The sequence below is a fragment of the Thermobia domestica genome, chromosome 1 (genome assembly GCF_964235325.1).
Source record: "Thermobia domestica chromosome 1, izTheDome1.hap1.1, whole genome shotgun sequence".
Classification (NCBI taxonomy): domain Eukaryota; kingdom Metazoa; phylum Arthropoda; class Insecta; order Zygentoma; family Lepismatidae; genus Thermobia; species Thermobia domestica.
The window spans coordinates 69,812,669-69,836,488 of NC_137454.1; the positions used below are offsets into that span (position 1 = coordinate 69,812,669).

Below are 23,820 nucleotides of genomic sequence, written 5' to 3' on the forward strand. Positions count from 1 at the left end.
ACTATGTCAGTTAGACATGAGGTGAGAAAACTTGGATTTCATGGTCGAGCGGCTGCTTATAAGCCACACATCACACAGGTAAGTGCCAAACGACGCCTCGCTTGGTGTAAGGAGTGTGTGGAGTGACGGATCACAGTACACAATGTCGCGATCCGATGGCAGGGTGTGGGTATGGCGAATGCCCGGTGAACGTAATCTGTCAGCGTGTGTAGTGCCAACAGTAAAATTCCGAGGTGGTGGTGTTATGGTGTGGTCGTGTTTTTCTTGGAGGGGGCTTGCACCTCTTGTTGTTTTGCGTGGCACTCTCATAGCGCAGCCCTACATTGATGTTTTAACCACCTTCCAACTGTTAAAGAGCAATTCGGGGATGGCGATTGCATCTTTCAATACGATCGAGCACCTGTTCATACTGCACGGCCTGTGGCGGAGTGGTTACCTCCCCGGTAATGGACTGGCCTGTACAGAGTCCTGACTTGAATCCTATAGAACACCTTTGGGATGTTTTGGAACGCCGACTTCGTGCCAGGCCTCACCGACCTACATCAATAGCTCTCCTCAGTTCAGCACTCCGTGAAGAATGGGTTGTCATTCCCCAAGAAACCTTCCAGCACCTGATTGAAAGTATGCCTGCGAGAGTGGAAGCTGTCATCAAGGCTAAGGGTGGGCCAACACCATATTGAATTCCAGCAATGCCGATGGAGGGCGCCACGAACTTGTAAGTCATTTTCAGCCACGTGTCCGGTTACTTTTGATCACATAGGGTATTTTTCACTTTATTTTGACTTGTAGAATAGTATTCTGTATATATAGGATACGAGAGATAAATTAACAATAGCTTTGTATCTCCTTACTTGATACGTTTCTTATTAATTAAAAAAAAAGGACTCTGTAAAGATATGATGCAACATTTTCTTTTCTAGTACATAAGTGTTAAATGCCATGTCATGTCGTAGGGATACAATCTTAGAGCAACCGTAAATTATGTATCACGTGCAGAGTGAACTGCTAAAGAAATTGCGGACTTCAATACCATCCTTTTACGTACAGTTTACACACATGAAGATGATGTATGATGATAGTATCACCACACCAGCAAAAAAAAAAAAAGTCTAGATATCGCCCACAAAATTCAGATTATCCATAAGATCCCGCAACGGAACATGTCGGATACAACGGTTCGCACGATTGTTGTTTAAGATATGTAGATCGTATGTTCTTACAAGAGGCCAGTTAATGGCACAGCATACATAAGAAAGAATCTTTGAAGAAACCAAAGAAATGCTAACGAAATTGAAAAATCCCAAAAAAGTTAAATCTCGATATTCTTCTACGATGAGAAGGACTTAGTCCTAGAGAAGATGAATCATTTGTGAGAGAAACGTTAATAAACAACTTTATTCAGTAGAGAGGCTTCTAAAACTAACAAGTAAGATCGAAAACGTTAATGATGTACACGGATAAATAAAAAATTGATCCAAGTATGCTCAAGATTCTCAAACCGTATTGAATCTAGTATTACAACAAATGGAGTTTTTTTGTTTGAAAATTTAATAAATAAGGGTTATATTTATATATTTACATGTAACAATAAATTTATTTCAAAATATAACACTTCTGTGGTATGTTATTTATTTTGCTACGGTTTTGCCAATTTATCACGCGCACTGTATGGGAATGAGAAACAGTGCTAGGTGTCAACGTTGTCTGAAACAGTTACTACGTGAAAGCTATGTTCTTGGAGTTTACTTTATCGTGGATCATTAACATCTGTTTTCGACCGTGTTACTGTATATTTGAAGATCATCTGCTACGGCTAATTAGATGGAGTTTAATGACAGGTTAATTGACCATATGTGATACGTAATCGACACACATAGAATAAAACGAATACACAGTTTGGTCACAGAACGCGACCTGTTAGTAGATATCAAAGTTTCTAGAAGATGACTTTGAATGCGACATGAAATCAAGAGACTGCCGTAGATCTGTTAGTACAGAAAAACAGCCACCCGAATGTAGTAATCCAACGTCCATGAAGGTCAGTTAAGGGGTACGCTGCTGCTCTACACCTATCAAGACAGACTGTTTTCCAGATCCTTCCATTCCACTGAAATCCAGGGAACATAGCAATGAAGTTTAAAACAACGAACAATTTAAAGTTGTTTATGATCTTTTCGTTTGTTGCAAAATAATAACTTTTTTATGAAACATATTTTCATGTTTACAACGGTGTTGACAAGCAGAATTTTCTCACGCTAATTAGTTATTGACAATCCCCTGAGCCTCATCAGCGACCCTTGCGTAGTATGAAGATAATTGTTTGGCATGCTATGTCATACGTATAAGTGAGCATTATTTTTTTGAGAACAATGTTGGAAATACAATGTCAATAACTGTCGGATATTGCATATACATGCTGAACAAGTTACTTGTGGCAATAATCTATGTTATCTCTAAGTAAGAGAACTTATGGTTTCAGCAAGACTGAGTTACATCTCATATAGCCCACGTAAATAAGGATGTTTTATGTAATTTGTTTACGTTGCAATTGTTTCATAACTTGGGAACGTGAGATGGTCATCACGTCCTCCCGTCATTACTTTTCTTGATTTATTATTGAAAATTATGTAAGATGTTAAAAGCATAACGAAACAATTCTTCCAAACACTGCACGAGATTGAAATCATTCCTCACATGTTGTACATTAGTGGTAATACTATTGACTCATTAACAGAACATGATTTTATTTTATCGTGAAAATGTTTGTATGTTTCTGCCTATTCCTACGTATATTTAATTACTTCTCATTAGTGACATTGTTAGACTAGCACATTTCGCTTCCATTTCCTAATAGTTAAAAATCTATCGTATAAAGTATTAAAATTTTACTTCTGTTTAAAGGTATCTTTCTGTTTTCATAAAATAAGTTTTCTTTTAAATTAATTGGTATCAGTAAGTTTTGAGTTATATGAAGTTTTGTATTACGTAATGTCTTCATACTGATTTAATTGAATAATAGATCTACATGTAATAATCTTATACGGAATATGAGTACATTAATTGAAATAAGTGTCAAAACATATTCAAAAATTATACTCAAAACAGCTACCTGCAACTAACTCTGTATTTATAAACTAAATTACTTTGGCTTTGTGTTCCAGGTGGTTGTGGAATTTTGCTACATTGAAGCAGGATTTGCTATAAGTCCTACAAAAGAAACTGAAGCTTTCCGCTATCCGTGGGAAGACACTGGTAATATTTTTTTTTAAATATTGGCTAGTTTCGTTTTCGTTATTTTATGTTGTTTATGTTATTAGAAATATATTATATTTATTTTACGGTTATGATTATTTTATTATGAAATCAAATTTCTTATTTGCTTTTCTTTACCAGATATAAAATATTCTTCTTACCTTTTGCTTAATCCTGGTAATGAAGCAGCATTTGACGTTACCTTTCAACCATCTGAGGCTGGCTCTATTGCCGCGGAAGTACATCTCTTCATTGTAGATAATCCTTTTGAGAAGATTACAATTCTGGTAATGGGTGATGCTTACACTGACGATATATCAATAGAAAATTTTACCCCTGCTTCAGACCTAATCACGACACAACAAGATGACAACACTGCCAATCATATTGATTATGGGCTTTGTTTTATAAACAAACTTGGTAAATATACCTTTCGACTTCGAAATAAATCCGAAAAAGACATCTTCAAGTTTACATGGAAGACTGATCAGCCAGTGTTTTTTACTCCTTACACAGGCCACTTGAGACCGGAGATGACGAAAGAAGTTACTGCTATGTTTGTGCCTAAAACGCCTACTACATTGACACAAGTAAGCTTTTTAGTAACGAATCTGCGTAGTTTTCTTAGCTAATTTAGAACTTTTAGAACATCTTATTTTTTCTTCTAAAAGAAAAAAAGTAATTTTAAAGTGAGGATAAGTAATTGCATCAATTATTATTGAAATATTTCATTATATTTTGGAAAGCATCGCTTATATGTATTAATTAATTGAAAGTAACTTTACAGGAAAATTATGCATAATGTAATATGTTAAAATATTCATATTTTATTCGAATTGAAGCATCGTCCCGAATAACGCTGTATGTTTAGAATGTACTAAGTGACCAGCGGAATCAGTTTACTGAAAGACTCGTCCTCCATTGCCCAAGATATGGCACTGGTATATTGCCAAACTCTACGCGAAGCATTGCTGCATATGCAAGCTAACTACAGTTTTCTTCGTTTCTCTCATTTTCAGTGAAATGTGCCATACAGCAATATTCAGAGAAATTTCAATTATATATAAGAAAATTAATATGTATAGGTATCGAAATAATACAAATTTAAAAATAAAAACACGCGAAGATACGTGGAATCTTTATTATACATAATTCGAGAGAGATATCTACATCTAACGCTTTATTTAAAAATTGAAATATAAAGTATTAGTGTGGATCTCTTTGTTTCTTGCGTCTTTTAAGAGTTTTCCTGAACTTTTTCAGCCATTTATTCTGAGCCTTATTCTACAAATTAAGTCACTTACATGAAGATCGAATTGCTTTACAACTTAACCTGTTGGAAAAAGTCGCAGTGACCGAAAGCAATCAGGAAACCTCTTAAATATGCAATACGTCTTTTTAAAATACGAGTACTAGAAATGAGTCAATTACTTTCTTTTTAAAAAGTATAATTTATTTATTCAACGTATTTGCTGATTATTCATTCATTTTCCAGGTTTGCTAGTTAATGAATTAAAGTAAAGAAGACAAAACTGAAGAATATATGCAGAGAAAATTGATACAGTAAACTATAAATACTAAAATAAGAAAAGAAATTAATGAAGTAATAAAAAATATTACAATAAGTTATTCCACTGAATACTTTTCTTATAAATTTAGATATAAAGAGTGTTATAATGCAACTTGAATTTATTTCTAAAACATTACAAACTTTTCACATTCTCTGTATCCTACTAGTATTTATATGCCGGGTCCACTTCCTTTGCACTTCATAATAAAAGCCGCTGATCTGTAATTATATTTGCATAAAAATATGAAATTATTTTGATTTGATTTTGGTTCGCAAGAAGTCTCTTTCCACATATCAAAAATTGTTGTTAAACTGGAATAACCATTTCCTCATTATAGTGTAAATTAACTTATACTTAATCCGAGTGACACCACACAATAATTTTGGATTTTAAGAGAAAATGGTTATTATAAAATTCAGTGAAACAAATACCATAAGAATAATAAATTAAATCATACAGTAAATATAAAGTCAAATCTGAAATACTATTGTATTGTTATGAAAGTAGTTAAGAAAACATGATAAAAGATATTGAAATTTCAGGTTTTATGATATATTTTTATAGAGGTCTCTGGCAAAACAATGTTATGATCTAAAAAGTCCATACAAATATTTATAATCTAGTCACATTTAGTTTTATTTAGAGTATATAGAAATTAAATAAAAGCATCTATTGCTACTTGTTTGAAAGTTGTTTTTGCAAAATATGAAAAATGTTGCAGTTAAAGGATTGTTAATTGATCCAATACACTAAGCGCATCTGCTTTCTAGTTGATAATAGAAAATTATTTAATATTATCTCACTACAAATAGACAGAGAGGAATATCGTGACTTTTAAAAAAAAGAGTAGAGTTGAAGTACTTGATTCCAGAACGTTGCTAAATACGAAAACAAAAATATAATATTTTCCCATTTTCTTATTTAATTGTTTCATCACCGTCAATTTGCAATATCAAACACGGTGTTAAAGCTTTTCATTTCGAGTTTACCTTTCTTAATCTTCATCTCCAAATACTTGTTCGAATTTTCTACTGTTATTTTTAGAACAAATTGAATATCAGCTGATGTAGCCGAAACTTGAGAATCTCATTCACTGTAGAAGCACTTCTTGAGGTCTGAATTAAATTTTTAACATCGTATCGTTGCAATAAATAAATTTAAAAAAAATATATCAAATTTACCACAAGTAGTTTTAGGATTAAATTTATCCAACTCCATGTTCTTGATAGCCCAGTAGTTTGAATATTAGTTTCTAGATAGTTCGGAAAGCTAACGGTTTCCTTAATCTACCAACAAGGCTTATATTTTTTATCTTGAATTGGTAAAATTTTACATGTTTATAGTTACATCAAAAATATATTCGTGAATATAGCAAGTTCTATTAATATTGTATTGTATTTTGATAGAAACACTAATAATCCGAGATTTAACCCTTCACCAAATTTATTTATAAAATATTACAAAACTTCCTTGTAAGTACAAAGATAATAATTTAGTGCCAGAAGTAAAGGTGAAGGAAAGAAATACTTTTTGCACGGGAATCCCTTACCTCATGGCAGCCTTCAAGGTGTCTCTAGCAACTTTTTTTTCACATTCACTCAGCCACGTTACTGTCAGCCGGTGCCTCGAGCATTCAAAACCGGCGAATTATCATCATTGCGAATGTTCTTTTCCCTTTATTTGGGATTCTTTATTTCTTAATTTGGAAGGAAAAACAGGGAAAAAAGAGGGAAAGAGGACGCAAAATCAAAACAAGGGACTTGGACAAAACAAAAAAAACTCGAGCGACTATAGGATATGGTATTACTGGTAACCTCCTTAGCTCATGGCAGCTTCTAGAAGTTTAGGTTGTAGTTAGGAATCCCGTAGCTCATGGTAGTCTCCAGGGATTTAGATAAAGTGATACTCCTTCTTCCAGGGCAACCTCAGGAGCAGGCGTGGGTTGTGCGATCAGTAGTCAACTGATAATTTGGATGTCTCCTGGTCTTCTTTTATAGGTGACTTCTTGGTGGTTTCTTCCTCCTCCGGTTCCGCCGCCTTCGTGTCTTACTGTTTACTTCATGTGTTGTTTGCTTGAATTGATGGCTATAAACAATAGCACGGGTTTTATAGATATAACATGTGCTCGATGAAATAATGCACACTGAAAGGTGGGGATCCTTACAATATAAACTATCTAGTTAATGAGCTAGGGATCAAAAACTCTTTCATATAACACATTTTCTCTGACTACTCTATTTCAGAAGATGTTACACACAACTATAAAGACGTAAAATTTTACCAATTAAAGATAAGTAGAAGCTTTGTCCGTTTAATAAAAGAAGCCGTTAAGTTTTCCGAAACATCCAGAAACTAAAGTTCAAACTATTGGGCTATCAGGAATATGGAGGAGACAAAATTAACTGCAAATAAGCTTACCTCCTTTAACCAATTATATTTATTAGTATACTGACTCATCGAACGTATTTTCATTATAGGTTCCAATGCCTTGTGAAGTTTCAAAAATTGTATACTCTGGAGACATTGAACCTACATCAGATTGGGATTCAAGACAGACGGTTGTAAAATGGATTACAGAAGAAGCCACAGAACCTGGGTACAGATATATTTAAATTGCTATATGTTAACATAAATTTTGCCGATACAAATAATCAAAATTCTCACATAACGCGCATATTGATTATCCACTATGTTCAATTTTTAAGTTGAAGTTTTCAGCTATTAACCTCCTCCGTGGCAAATTTACGTTTTTTTTTCTTAATACACTCATTGAAGGAAAATGTACAGTATACTGTACATAGTTTTCAACTATTTGTTTTAACAATGAAAACCGCCTAACAGTCACTTACATGCATTTCTGCTCATTTAATTGCAGTGTTCGATGTTCATTGAACATTGTGCATAGACAGTGTTGCTACTTGTATGTCAATCATTGAACTACTAATGTGGCACTGTCTTTGCTTTGTGAAAATTGTTGTTTTCCTTGTGTTTTAAAACTGTGTTTTTATTGAGTAAACAGGGATGGTCAAAATAAACAATTGCTCGTTTGTGTATTACAGAAGACTAATTTTGAATGTTATATGCCAACTAACACTCATATTATTTTTATTTGCGTTAAAATGTATTTGAGAAAAACCATGTACAGTATACTGTACATTTTACCTACAGAAGTTCTACTCCGTGCAGTGTAATTTTTGTTGGATTCTGGTTGCAATGCAGGTAAAAATGAAAAAAAATAAATCCTTCAGTTTTACGTTCCACGATTATGCCGGCTAGGTTAAAGGAGACGGTGATGATGAGAAATGGAGAAAATGGTCGAATGAAAAAGTGGGAGGAAACGTGAGAACCGCGAGAAAACCCAGGCACATGGTGTTTGTCCACCACAAAGTTCACTGACAAAGTGTAAAAGTGGAGAAAGTAGACCATCTTCCTACTCATGATTATCAAGATGAACCAACCCGTTGCAAATATCAGACATGCGGAAAATTCAGGTCTCACTTTCTTTGTCAAAAATAGCAAGTGCATTTGTGTCTAAACCAAAAAAAGAAATTGTTTCAATGAATTGTACCAAAAGTGATTTCTTATGGTGCGTAATCACAAAAGAGACCTTTCTATAGTACACTTTTTCATAAACGAAAATCTAGTAGTGTTCTGATATTGGTCATTTTATGTGTACTGTATACAAATGCTGCAGCAGAAATGTACATTATAATGTACATTTTGAAAAATATATGTAGATATATATATATTTTTAAAATTTTCATTATGAAGTGCCTTAAGGGTCCAAAATAAATGTTGATGACCAATAATTATAATTTTATCTCGACTAAATCAATAAGTGTCCCTAAATCATACCTAAGTTCGATGTACAGTATACTGTACAAATCCACTGAGGAGGTTAAGGGAGAAAACTCCATAATTAGATAGAAATCATATAGTTTTGAATTTAGAATGCCACATTAACTTTCTAGCATATTCAAAAACTTACTTTCTATACTGGGTAGAAGACAATTTAATTTAATACTTTGAATTATTTGTTGAAATTCATTTTTTATTGAAATCTAAAATTCATTTTTATTGAAGTTGTTTTCTAAAAACAAAATTGTCTACTAAGACGTGCTATCATGTTGCTACAGAATCCTGTACTTAATAGATTATGCTAGGCAACACAATATCGAACAACTTCTCTCTATTTATGAATAAAAATGGATGTCTCAGAAGAATGAATGTAAAGATTTGATTGTTAAATATTTCTTAATAAGTACTTTCAAAATAACGATCAGATATCAATAATAATATTATAATAATAATAAAAATTAGGGAGGCTCAGAAACTTTCTTTTTATAATAATGCTTCAAGTACGTGAAAAATTGATAAAAATTAGTACAATAAAGAATTTTCTCTAATAATTAAGGCCCAGATATTGTTGAGCTATCGATTACTGAGAAATTAATTATAAAATAATATGAATATGCCTAAAAATTTTTAATTTGAAATTAGTCAAAAGTTACCTTCATAATTCCACATACTTTATTACGTGTGTTAAATTAGTCATTAATAATTAATTATGTTATTATATTCTAAGAGGAATGATATCTCTTAGACATCTTTCTTAGTGATTATTCTACTTTTTCTACTAGTACTACTTATATGTAGTCCTGATTATTATTGCCATCAGTAGGTATGCAATCAACTGAAATTATCTTAGACAATCTACATAAATCATGAAGTAGATTCTCAGTTTGTGGGAAACTCGTCATGCATTTTCCTACTACTGATATTTTTTTAGTTGTTTCGATTAAAAGGTAACTCCCCTTTCAGCAGGGAAATTGAATGAGACGTGAGATGCAAATCACGTGAACTATCGCCAAAAATCGAATCTGGGTCTTTCACACTAAAGATGCGTGTGCTAAGTAGGGATGGGCAAAAACCGTTTTTTATAAAAACCGGAAAGTGGTTTCTAGAAAAACCGAAATCCGAAAAACCGACATTTCGATTTTCAGCAAAACCGGTTTCGGTTTTCTCCAAAACCAGTTCGGTTTTTTCACCGAAACCGGTTTCGGTGAAAGCTTTCCAGAGAACAATGAAACACTATTCTGGTCAGAAATAGAACCAATTTTGAAAACAAAACCGGAACCGGTTTTGAAGAAAACCGAACCGGTTTTGGAGAAACTAAAGCCGATTTCGGTGTAAAAACCAAACCGGTTTCTGGAGAAAACCAAACCCGGTTTTAGTAAAAACCGTCTTTTATTTTCAAAAACCGGTTTCGGTTTTCCTAAAAACCGAAAAACCAGTTTCTGTGCCCACCACTAGTGCTAACCATATAACCACTGCGGAACTGTTCCTTTGGTCTAGTTTTCACTTATATCTTAGTTGAAAGATAGGAACGCTAATCAAACCTGAATTTACGATTACTGAAGGCGAACTATTAGATTACTAGGAAGCCTTAACAAACTATTTATTAATATCTGTACTTTAAAATGTTAATTTTCTTTCTGTAGAGAAGAAGGCAAGAAGAAGAAAGTGGAAGAAATGGAAGAAGAGCCCTCGTACGAAATCGTTCCTGGCTCTACCAGAGAAATATCTTTTTATGTATCAGCCGTTGCGGATTATTCTATATATGCCTGCTCCGTAACTGAAATATTTTTCAAAGATACTTTAATGTTTGAGGTAATTAGTATAAAGAATAGTAATAATATATACAGAATAGTAATTGAACTGTATAGAAAGAAGTATACAAGTTGCGTTCCACCTCGACATATTCAATCAAGTTTCTGCAATTTTTGTTGTATTTTCGAGTGTGCTAGTACAGTAAAACCTGTGAACTTGGCCACCTCTCTAAGTTGGCCACCTGCTTATCTTGGCCTAGTTCGTCTTGAACCTGCATTTTCCCATAAGACATTCGTTACTTATTACTCTGTAAGTTGGCCACCTGTCTATCTTGGAAGTTGGTCGCATTGACGCAATGTTTACCCTAAGATGATAATGATAAATTTACCTGTGTATCTTGGCCACGCAAAATACCGTTTTGTTATTTTTCTTATTTCCATACGAGAGGCAGATGTTCTGTATTTGTAACTGGACACAAAGAAGCACAGATTCGCACGATTTGTTCTTGGAGGTCAATGACCAGAACACTACCCTCATAAAGGGGTGGTGAAGGAAGATGTGAATATGAAAAAGCACGTACAGGAATTCAGGAAATGGTTATGCGTATTTGTTTACCCTGTCTGTTTTGGTAAAACCATTAGCTATATCAGCTCCTTTCATCAGTGGGAAGCTTTAGTAATTCCGGAAAATTCTCACGGTTAAAGCTAACCATCTCAATTGTCATTTATTGGAACCTACTGCTTGTCGAAAGGTAGCGAAGGTTTTGAGATATGAATTCTCTTAAGATTTTCTCAAAACGTCTTTCAGTCCAAGGGAAACGCTTGTAGCTCATTAACAAGAGATAGTTAATTACAAAATTAGAATGTGCATATGTGCCTAAAGAAATAAAAGAAGTACGTTTAGAATGAACCACCATGAATAAATTTGTATAATAACTGATTTGCTATTTTTGGAAATGTATCTACAGAAAATACTTGTTACTGTCGAAAAAAGTCATATAAACTGCACATAAATTGTTCAATTTATAATTTTGCTTTTTTGTTTTCAATCTGAATACCTCAGAGTGCTACAATATCAATTTCAATAAACTGCCTACATATGTTTCTATTTTATGGTTGTTTGTGTTATTGTGTTTTCAATCTGAATAACTAAGTGTACCAGACTAGTTTTCAGGAAGGTAAAAGTACATATATTAAACATACTGTAGTAATTTTTTCTAGTACTGTATATTGTTATGATTACTGTATATACATTATTTAAAACTAGCTGTCAATCAAGTACTACTAGAGATTCTATTCTAGAAATACACCAATCACACTTATTTTCTGTAAGTTGGCCATTTTTCAATGGAACCAATGGTGGCCAACATAGACAGGTTTCACTGTACTACTGATGTCACTTGATCGCAATTTAGTACCCCTGGATCTCTGAATCAAGGGCCATGGTCCACAGGTGCATAGGACAACCCCATCTAAAATTTTGGAATGAATACTTGGCCAACCCCAGGAGGGCTGTATAGAAAAATGGTATGTACCTCCATGTGTTTGGATGGTCCATCATGTTCCCTTTCATGGTACCAAAAATTCAAAATTTGGAGATTTTTTCCTAATTTTGACAATGTTTTATTACGTTATGGTTGAGTATATATGTCCATTGTCTATCATAGGACAAGGGTACATTAACGCACCCGTCTAAAATTTTGAGAGAAGCGTTTAGGGCCACCCTTAAATTTTTGAAATTGCCAAATTTTCAGATTTGGTATGGTAGTATAGGACCATGGTATATACCTTTGTAAATTTGGGTGGTTCATCTCATTCCCTTTTATAGGTAAAAAATGCCGAAAAGGATATAAATTTGGAATGTTTTTGGCCTTCCTCTTTGATGGTGGATTATTATGTTATATGGTTATATGGATGAGCACAGAGGCACCTATCGTCTTTCATAGAACATGGATATATTAATGCATCCCTCTAAAATTCCGGGAAGAGTATCTAGGCTCACTCCTTAAAATTTGCAAATTACTAATAGTAGGTAATATAGGACCATGATATGTATCTTTGTAAGTTTGGTTGGTTCAAGTCGTTCCCTTTTATAAGTAAAATATAGTCGAAAATTAATTTTGAAAGATTCTTGTCCTAATTTATAATCTTTGATAAGTTCAAGGTCATTTGGCAATTTAATATATACATATGGGACCCTAGATTGTTGCTAAATAATAATATTTCGTTATATGGTTAGTTTACATGTTACCATAATGGAAGGTTCCTGGGTTCAATTCCTGTGACAATATATGTAAATCAGATTTCACGTTATGGTATAGGCTCTTGCCTCATATAGCCATGCAGTTGAAAAGGAACGTAAAACTTGTCAATCATTTAATTAAAATAATATTTTATGAGTTTTTAGGTTTGTGTTATTCTTTTATTACCTTTATTAAAATATTTAGATATATTCTTTTACTATTTAGACTTGTTTTACTGTTTAGTCTTGTTTTCCTCATATGAATCATCTTCAGTCTTCCTGGTTATTAATGTTCGACCTTAAAGGAAACCATTCATATATTTTGCTCATATCGCATGATCGTTTCATTGCAATGCTAAACGTCTTGTTCGTCAATGTAATTTAGAACGAATAAAGAAATACACAAACATTACCTTGTTGTTTAGTTCTATGTATTTAGAGGTAAAATGCTTACTAGCTATTTGTTGTTTAACCACAATAAATGCTATTAGTTTGTTCAAAATGCTTGATTGTTGTCAAAGACCTAGGTTCGAAACTAGCAGAGCTTATATCGTTCGTATATCACATTAAGCTGGAGGCCAGCACTGCGGTGATATTACAATCTAAACCTACAACAGTTAATCGGCAAGAAGTAGTCATCAATGTTTGGGCCATTGTTCAGTGTTTGTCAGCACTAAGATATTTTTATAAGAATGAATCTATTCACATAATAGGAGCAGTTAAATTTTTCGTGACGATAAATTAGTTTTAATAACTTTCTTTTATCTGAAAAATAGAATTTTGTTCCATCTTTTTCCTTACACAAAATTTTGCTGTTAAAAAATTTCAATTGAAATCTTTTCTTTAATTTGAAAGATTTTTGAGCAAAATTTTAGTTTCCAGAAAATTCTGTTTCTGAAATTTTAGTGCTGAATTTTTTGTAACGAAAAATTAGTTTTTAAATTTTCTGAATTATAAATATGAAACTTTTTTTTAATTTCAAAATTTCAAAAATCGGAAAACAATGAAATTTTAGATTTCAGAATATTCTGTTTCTGAACTTTTAGTGCACATGTAAACCTCTTACCGGTAAACTGAAAAGGAATTTGATTAGTCGATAGCTGTCATGACGGCACACAACATTACAACAATGCATGTTTGTGATATGGTTTCATCCAGATATGATAAATGCGGTTTTCACATCACAGACACATCAATATTTTGGAATCATCATTTCATTGGATCGATATATTTCCAAACAGATTGTGCTTCTTTAATTATTACCACATTTCTATCACCAAACAAAAATATATTTCGTTGGTTATTATCACATTCCTATTCCTGTAAGCAAGAATTATTGAACCATAACATCATACAATTGATTCGATATCTTTGCAAAAATATGATTCATTAATTTATTACAACATTCAAAATCAAGACATCGAAAAATGATTCGTAATAAAATAATGTAAAATGTTCAGATGTATAGATAAACTTTATTGGAGCAATGTCGTGATCATACCATTCAAAAATGTACTACTCATCAATATGTATTATGAAAATATCTTTTCACTACTCTTCTTACTGATGATAAAATCAACTTCAAGAAGATTGTATTTTAATTCTGACCATTAAAAAACGAAAGGAATCTTAGTGCTTTAACACTATTAGCCGATAGGTGAGAAACGTGCTGATGTAAAATTCAGTATATGAACTGACTTTCTTCAAACCTTATACTCCTCATAACAATAGATTCTGTTATTTCACGAAACAAACATATATGAGCAACATCGAACATAAATGTGTGACGTATCAATGATTCAACTCAACCTATCTAAAACTTGATGATCATTTAGAAACGATTAATTTGGAGATTTATGTTCCTTTTTACAACGAAAGGATTGTATAACATAAATTTATAGCATAACATGAGATCTGTTCTCACAGGAAATCAAAATAGGACTTCTCAAAAACACCACACGGAATCGAACCCAGGGATCTTCCATTGTGGTAACATGTACACTAACCATATAACGAAATATTATTATTTACTGGCAAACTCGAGTCCTTTACGTATTTATTAATTTTTCATATGTCATTGATCTTATCAAAGGGTCATTCCATGTCAAATCACCTAATTTTAAAACATGGCCGTGCTTCAATGTCTCAGATTCTCTTCAATTTTTTTTCATACATTAATACCAATGAAATTATGCTAATTGATTTTTTCCGAATTTTTGGATGAGAAATGGGCCGGGGAGAAATTTTTGAAAAATGTGAATTTTGCTTCAATTTCACTTTTTGGCACTCAGCATTATGGAACTAAAATAACATAACTTCCTTACTTTTGAAGTTATTGGGCTAATCCAGGTGTCAAATGAAAGCTTAATATTTGCTCTTACAGTGGATCTTAAGTAATCTTACAAAAGGTTACACTTTCAAACATTAATAGGCATGGCGTACAAAACAAATTTTAGTTTTTTTTTTCTTTTACAAATTGTGTCGTTGCTCAAAAGTTACAATTATGAAACTTTTAAAACTTTTTTGTACATTCACCTTAACACGTACATGATAAAAAAAATAAAGAGGGTTAAAAAGTAAAGAGGGTGTTTTTTTGGTATTTTTGTAATTATCATTTTTTATGTACGGAAATATACAGTTTTAAGTTTTGTTACAAATTGTGCCATTGCTTGTAAGTTAACCATGAAACTTTTGAAACTTTTTAAATAGAATCATCTTAGCACATACATGATATGATTAAACAATAAAAAGGGTGCTTTTGGTATTTTTGTAATTATTATTTCTTGGTATTTTACATGTATGGAAATATACCGTTTTAAGTTTTGTTGCAAATTGTGTCATTGCTCATAAGTTACAACTATGACACTCTTGAAGCTTCTTTTTGTAGAATCATTTTATCAGATACATGATATGGTTAAAAAATAAAAGAGGTGCTTTTGGTATTTTTGCAATTATTATTATTTGTGTTTTAAGTGTACATAAAAATACAGATTTACTGTTGTTAACAGATTATGCCTTTCCTCTGAAGTAGCGATAAACAATTCCGGAATTTTTACTTTCCGCATTCCGGAAAGTAAAATCGGAAAATTTTCGGAATTCGGAAAAATTCCAATTTCGGAAAAATCTGGAATTCGGAAAAATTCCGGAAAGTGAAATTTCCGATTTCGGAAAATTTTGGTCATCCCTACTCTGAAGTGACAACAGTCACACTTTAAAACTTTTTCAAATAATCATCTTAGTAAATATTAGGTATGCTTAAAAATAGAACTGGTGTAATGTGTCGTTTAGGTATTACCATAATATTATATTTTTGTACTTTAACTATGACTTTTAACTTTTCTCCCAATTGTACCACCGCTTACAACTATAAAACTTTTGTAACTTTTTTTATAGGATTAGTTTGCATTTACTAGATATGATTAAATAACAGCTGTTTTGTGAATGGAAAATATAGACCTAGCAATATAGGCCTAGTAACGTGTTGATTACAAACCCTATCAACAGAAATAAGAAATAATAGACTAATGTACATAGACGAAAACAATAAACATACATACTAGTAATACTTCTTAGAATTACATAGATTTACATACAAAATATTGTGTCCTATATTTCACAGCTCATTCTTTTCATTGATGATATGATGTCTTCTTTTAATTTTGCTTTCAGTCCCGTAAGTCCGGGCTGATTGGCTTGTAAGAGATGAAATAGGATCTTCCCAAATGACAGTTTCAAAAGGTATCCAACAAAAGTATTCATTTTCTGGGCAGTAGAATATAGAAGGCACAGAGCGATTCATGAATTGCACTCTGACGTACAAAAATAATAATTACAAAAATATTTAACTATATCATGTACGTGTTAAGATGAATGTACAAGAAAAGTTTCAAAAGTTTCATAGTTGTAACTTTTGAGGAATGGCTCAATTTGTAAAAACCCTAAAATTTGCTTTGTATGCCCATTAATGTTTGACAATGTAACCTTTTGTAAGGTTACTTAAGATCCACTGAAAGAGCAAAAATTAAGCTTTCATTTGACACCTGAATTAGCCCAATAACTTCAAAAATAAGGAAGTTATGGTAATTTAGTTCCATGATGCTGAGTGCAAAAAAGTGAAACTGAAGCAAAATTTACATTTTTCAAAAATTTCTCCCCGGCCCATTTCTCATCCAAAAATCGGAAAAATTAATTTAGCATAATTTGATTGGCATTTATGTATGAAAACATTTTGAAAGAATCCGAGACATTGAAGCACAGTGCTCTAGGTGATTTGACATGGAATATCCCCAAAGATAATACATTACGACAAAAATTAATTTTTAGCAATATTTTACCCATAGAACTGAAAGAGATGAATCGACCAAATTTGCAAAGATATATATATACATTACAAAAGTACATATCATGGTCCTATGCTGCCTACCATAGTAATTTGCAAATTTTAAGGGTGTGAGCCTACATACTTCTCCTGAAATTTTAGAGGGGTGGGTTAATGAACATATGTCCTATGAAAATCAATGGACTCTATATTCATCTATAACATGATAGAACATCGTCAAAATTAGGTTTTAAAAATCTCCAAATTTTGAAATTTTGTGATTGTTTATCCATGAAAGGGAACGATTCTTCTATACATCTCTTCTGTGTTGGTCCAGTTTACCCATTGGCAAATTTTAATGGGATAGTTCTACGTACCTGTGGACCATGGCGAGATCCAAGGACACAAAAGTGTGATCAAGTAACATTAGTATTACTGTGGTTTTGCGTTGTCCTGTTGCAACAGAGTGCGCTTTAAGTTCACCAATGCAATATTTTTGGTGTAGTGCAAAATAAATTCGCTCCAACTGTTCGTAATAAAGGCCAGCATTAATGGTACGACCGTTAGAAACGAACTCGAAGTGAATTACTCCCTTGTAGTTCCACGACACACAGAGCATGATTTTATACCCAAAACTGCCCTGTTTGAAGACCAATCCTGGAAGTTGGCAATTCTTCATCCACTATTTTTTTCATATTTGAATTTCGAAAAAATGCCCACTTTTTATCAATTAACAATCTATTTCAGGAAATGCACATCATTTTGCAGCAGTTGTCGGCACACATCTTCTTCAGAGCTGAGCTAGGGTCAACTCATGTAGCACAATGCGGCAGTTCCTGATGTTTTTTGCGAGTTTCTGAAGATGATATACTTCAATAGTCTGGGACATGCTAAGTTGATTCGACAATCGCCGTGTTCTGGCGAATAGATTTTCTTCAATCGTGTGTCGTATGACTTCAGAATTTGTTACCCTGGGGCGACCAGGACTTGGCTGATCTTCGACATTTTTATAACCTACATGAAAGTCCTAGAACCAACGAGTTGCTGTACTGTAGTTCACTGTACTTTCTCCTTTCGCATGGCAAATGTTTCAGATTTCTACCTCAGTGTAATGCCCAAGTTCAAACTCATAAGTAACAGATGTATCAGACGTTGTTGAGCACTCATCGTCACCACCAGTAAAAACTGACTGAAAATACTGACGAAGAGGTGGCCTCCGTGTCAAATAGTCCATTTGTCATACTATATCTAGGGCCAGTTTCACCTTGTACTTACGGTCAATAACGGGGTATACACGCGCCTACTGTTTAGGTTGTGAAAACATTACAAGACTTATGACTCTTCCTCGTATTTGCACGGCTTCTAAGAGGATAGTAATATTTACAAGTAGCACGACTGTTTTGTCAAGATCACGGATGGAGTAGAATTTGTTTCTACTTCAAATTCAGAAGTTATAGTATTGTATCTTTGACATTTATATTAATTATATTGAACAATAAGGATACTGCGAAAATTATGTAAATCTCGATTCTAAAACGTCTTTTATTATAAGATAACAATTTAATACGCTAATAAGTATCTAATATAATTGTGATTTCCTTAAGTATCGTAGAGACGAGCTTTCGTTCCTGCATTAATATTGACTTCCCATTCGGTCACTTGATATACTGTAGAATACTTAGAAAATGTTTGTATCTTTGGGTGCTTTGCCCGAAGGGAGGTTCTAATTCCTTTGCCTACTAGTGTTAGACACCGAACAAAATAGTGTGGCTAATTCTTTTTTCATTTAAAATGCAATGGTAGCAGTTTTCTTTCCATTAATTTTTATGTAGACATTAATTTCACAGATTATTTAAAAAAGAAGGAATTAGTACCAATAAAGCATAGACTGATCCTTGAACAGATTTAGACATTTGGCGAGTTTCACTTCGTATAAACAATAATATAAACAAGCATTCCAAATGTATCTATACTCTCACTTTTTAACTTAAATTAAGGAACATATTATTAGTAAAGATGTGTTCGTTAAGTATAGATAAAAGCTAGTACAGCAGAAAGCTCAGAATACTTCATCTAGAAGATAACCTAACGAGGATTCCTAACTACTAACGTTGTAGATAGAAATATTTAAAATATCTTCTTTAATTTGTTGGATTCCTCGTAGATTTGAACTTGATACTCTGATTTCTCTTGTTCCTCGATTCTGTATGTCAAGTGAGTTTCCCTATAGTTTTTATCGTCTAGTGACTTTGATGTAACAAAGCAGAATTACAAAGAGTGATATCATTTTCACGAAAGAAGCTATTTTAAAGCGGCCCCAGGTTCGACTGCCGGTGGGGGCACTCGGCCGAAAAGTGTAAAAAGCTTTTCCAGGCCAGACATTCTGAATGAGGTTTTCCTGAGTTTTCCTCATTCACACCAGGCAAATGCTGGGGTAGTACCTAACACGTATGTCCCAGGCCGCTTCCTTCCTTCCCTTTCCCCGGATAGTGCTCGCCAATGGACGTCATCCCTCAAAAGTGATGGGCTAACATAGCCATAGATGCCTAAAGCCCAGAAATCTAAATCCTAAATCCTAGAACCTATTTTAGCCCAGATTTCATAAATTGTGCTAGCACAATTAAAGATGATCCACCTGTCTACAAATCGTAGACGCTAACGTTGAAGAATTTAACATTTCTCACGTCCTCATTTCAATTACTTAATTCCAATTATCGCGTTTCGTGTCCCTAACATTATTTAGAAATTTTGAAGAAATTCTCCTACTAAAATTTAGAAAATCACTCTAAATTTTTGGTGTTTACGGTTGGTTAAAGTAAAACCTAAAATACAATAACTTTCTCTTAAACAAAACATAAACCTACTTCATTTAATGATTTCCTCAATAAATTATAAGTTTAATCTTATTTTTCTTAACAAAAATGATTGATAATGTTGTTTACAACATTTTTTGCATTCATTTTTCATTAGAATGAAATACACATCTTTTCTTCTAAATTTCAGAACAGAATATTTAGATTTGAACTTAAAAATGTAGGAAGAGTGCCCCTCAGTTTCAGGCTGGAATTTAATATTGAAGGATGTATACCTGTGTGTTCCACACCTCAATCGTCAGATATGCCATCTCGTGATGAAAGTAAACCAGAACTGGCAGCTACCGAATCATCAATTGCTACATCGCTACCAATGGCGTCGGGAAAAAGGACTTCGTTGACTAAGAAACAAGGAAAGAGTAAATCATCTTCAGGTATACACTTTTGAGATATTATTTATTTATTTCTAGACACAATAAGTTACATAACCCAATTACAGCAATTATAACACATTTAGACATTCATTATTATAATACACTTATAGTTATAATGTAGTTGCAATATCATTAATGTTCTTTCATCTACAATTATTTCTTATTGCATTACAATAATTGCATTACAAGTCTTGAATTGACTTATGCTGTTAATATTACTATCGAAATTTATTGTGTTTTGTTTGATTGTAAGTTGTAAGTTGTAAGTTGTACACAATCTTCAAACTGGTGACCTCTTGTTTACATTCGTGTGTAATCTGTCGCAGAAAAAAAATGAAATTTTCAAGACGAGTTACATTCGTAGGAATGTGTATTTTAAATTCTTGAAGTAAATCGATGCAACGGATTTTATTATTAAATAAATTTCTTATTGTGTTATTGTGTTTTAGTTCGACAATATGGAAGCAAGGCTTGAGAGAATACTTATACAATATTTCTTGCATTATTCGTCGCTATTCTAGATTTAATGTATTAAAGTTTAGATTTAAAGATTAACTATTGTATGTCTTCGGATATACTAGTGTCTCCCTATATGCCAAGTACCTTAAATATTTATTCTGAACTTTTTCTATATTATTTATGTTTGTTTTTGTGTGAAGGTTCTTTATAATAGCTGAAGCTGTGTATTCAAGTTCGGTACGAACGTAGTGCTCATATAGCTATTTGTGTGATCCTTTAAAGTTAAAACAATTTTCAATGTAAATAAAATATATTATTTCAATCAGTGTTATTTCAGGAGGTGGGCCAAAGGGAAAGAATTTCTCCAGAGCTACCACCCCTTCCTCCCCCTTCTCCGGTGCATTTTTCGGATCGAATTGAACCTAAGTTACCAGTATTTTTTCAGTACTACTTTCACCTCTCATTTATTCAAAGCCCACTCCGGTCCAAATCTTCTGAAACCATCACTGATTTCAATCATAACGTTACGTAACTCTTATAGTACAGAAAAAAACTACAACTAATTACGCAGTGGTCTGTAATGTAATATATCAGCAACCAAGAAGGTTTAAGGATCTCGTGGGAATGGCTTCTGAAGAGAAAGCAGAATTCTTTGTTTTTAAATAATTTTTGCATTCACAGATAATGTAAAGAGGAAAATTTCTTCTTCTCTCTTCAACCATCAGATCTTACGGCAAAAGCAATATGCAAGTCCACTTCCTTCAATATAAAGGAATTCTTAAATAACCGTTGCCTTCATAGGCCTTGTCTTTTCAGAATTATGTGTTCCTCATTGATTTTTCTTGCAGCTTGTAATGGTTTCACAACTTAATCTCAACGTAGGCAAGATGTTAAACTTGAAACATCATATAGGAAAAACTGCGACAATCTATTGAAAGGCCATAGCTGATCTGTCTTTTATTATTATTATTATTATTATTATTATTATTATTATTATTATTATTATTATTATTATTATTATTATTATTATTATTATTGATAAGTCTGTAAGCCTTTGTGAACAATATTCTGGACTGTAATATCCAGAAACTCCGAATCCTTGTGAATTATTGTACCTCTGCTGTCTATGTTGATTTCTATCAGTTTTTATATCTCTAGATTTTTTTAACTCAGTGATCAGGTTCAATACATGATGAAATCATCTAAATCCTAATATCCCGCAACTAATATGCTAAAATAACTAATCAGCTACTAAAAATCTAAATATGGATAAATACTTCAATTTCCACAGCTACTAATAATTCAACAAAATCTTCTTTGCCATATTCAACCATAAATCAGTTTCAACTATTCGCTTTCAGTAGTCATATCAATTAAGGACTGGCACCAGGTCCCTTAGCGTAAATTATAACTCTTTGTTGTCATTGGTTCGTTTTCTTGTGTTAGAGCATCTAATTCATAACACTTTCATTCTACTAAATGTGATGCTCATAATTAATCCGTAATTAATTCAATTCCCTAGCTTTCACGTGGAATTGCAAACTTTCTCCATAAATTAGAGAGAAATTCTCCATATATTATTTAAATTATTCTCATTTTATTCCTATTTAATCGTGTCTCATGATCAGCTTTAATAAATCAAATTTTACTACATCTCATAATAAAAGGGACCATATATTTTGACGATGAAAAGTAAAGAAATTCTCTTACAGAAGAACATAAGAAATAAATCTCATATTTTCCCCAGGAACATATTAGGTTTTATGGCTGGTATTGCTGATAACTAATATTTAAGAGAAAATGTCGCTGCCAAATCCATAAGATATTACTAAATTGTAGGAATAGGAAAGAAGATATAAATTTACATATCCCAAGCATTCGTTTAGAAACATTATTATATAATTACTCTTTTGTGTTGACGACATGCCTTAATGGCACTGTTATAAGGATAAAGGTAAAGCTTAAATACTATAATATTTAGTGCTATAAAAATACGTGTACTTTGCCAATTTTGTATTGGTAATTTTAGTTTTTATGGAGAAATGAATTACAGTATCAAAAATGCAATTTTAATGTTTTGTGTGATATATGTAATAACAATAATGGTTGATGTAGTTGAAAACTGAAGCTAGTGAATATCGATATCTTTCACTGTTCTAAAGTAAAAGAAAGTTACGAGGGTCAGTCAAAATGATAGTTGCACTTCTTAAAAAAATGAAACAGGATAGAGATTTTAAAATAACGTTATTTGTATCGTAAACTTCCATTCACAATCTACTGTTCAACGTAATGACCTCCGTTATTTAAGCATTTGTCGAGGCGTTGTGGAAGTTTTTTTATGCCTTCTGCAAAGAAATCACATCCAATGCCCGATAACCATTCTTGAGCTGCAACTTTCATCTTGTCATTCGAGTGGTATCGTCGTTTTGAAAGTTCGTTTATTGTTATGTGTCTGTTTGCAAGAATATATTAATTCACGCGTGCAGCGATTTCTGCATTTGTCGTAGTTGATGGTCTTCCCTCGCGCTCAGCATCGTCAATATCTGTACTACCATGAGCAAAATAAATGACGCGTCTCTTTATTTTGAAGTTTTTTGAAAATATCTCCGTTTTCTTTATATGTTCGAAATTTCGGAAGGTTTCCCCAGCAGGACAGGTTAATAACAAACCCGTTTTTAATATTTGTGTTAGATATTAGCTTAAAATAAAGAAATTAGAAGCAAAAAACATTAAATCGACAGAAATCTCGAGAATTACCAACTCTGCTAAAGTGGGAAATTTTCAAGAACACGAGGGAATTCTGCATTTCAACACGAAGCAGCGACATCTATGTCATTGAGAGAAATGTGGATTAAATCTACAAACTAAACTTTTAACGAATATTTCTAGTATGTCTTATTATATGCATTATCTGCAAACTCCAAATATATGAATATATGCTAAGTATTAACATAAAGATAGAGCAAATAGTGGAAATTATCTATGGAAAAGGACGAATTGGTAGGACGATCGTAATGAAATATCGTCTTTACCGGAACAGGCTCAGTTCAGGTAAAAAAACAAATAGCTCAGTTAGTTAAAGCAACGAATCTGTATGCTGAAGGTAGCAGGTTCGATCCCGT

The 23,820-nt window shown here is 32.7% G+C and overlaps 1 protein-coding gene across 1 annotated transcript in view; it reads left to right on the forward strand.

The window, feature by feature from the left end:
* LOC145685811 (hydrocephalus-inducing protein-like) overlaps nucleotides 1-23,820 on the forward strand; it is a 461,224-nt gene that overhangs the window by 342,118 nt on the left and 95,286 nt on the right. The window contains exons 35-39 of the mRNA XM_081758381.1: nucleotides 3,162-3,252; nucleotides 3,394-3,842; nucleotides 7,301-7,419; nucleotides 10,325-10,493; nucleotides 19,996-20,239. Coding sequence (XP_081614507.1) covers nucleotides 3,162-3,252; nucleotides 3,394-3,842; nucleotides 7,301-7,419; nucleotides 10,325-10,493; nucleotides 19,996-20,239 — 1,072 coding nt within the window. The remainder of the gene's footprint in view (nucleotides 1-3,161; nucleotides 3,253-3,393; nucleotides 3,843-7,300; nucleotides 7,420-10,324; nucleotides 10,494-19,995; nucleotides 20,240-23,820) is intronic.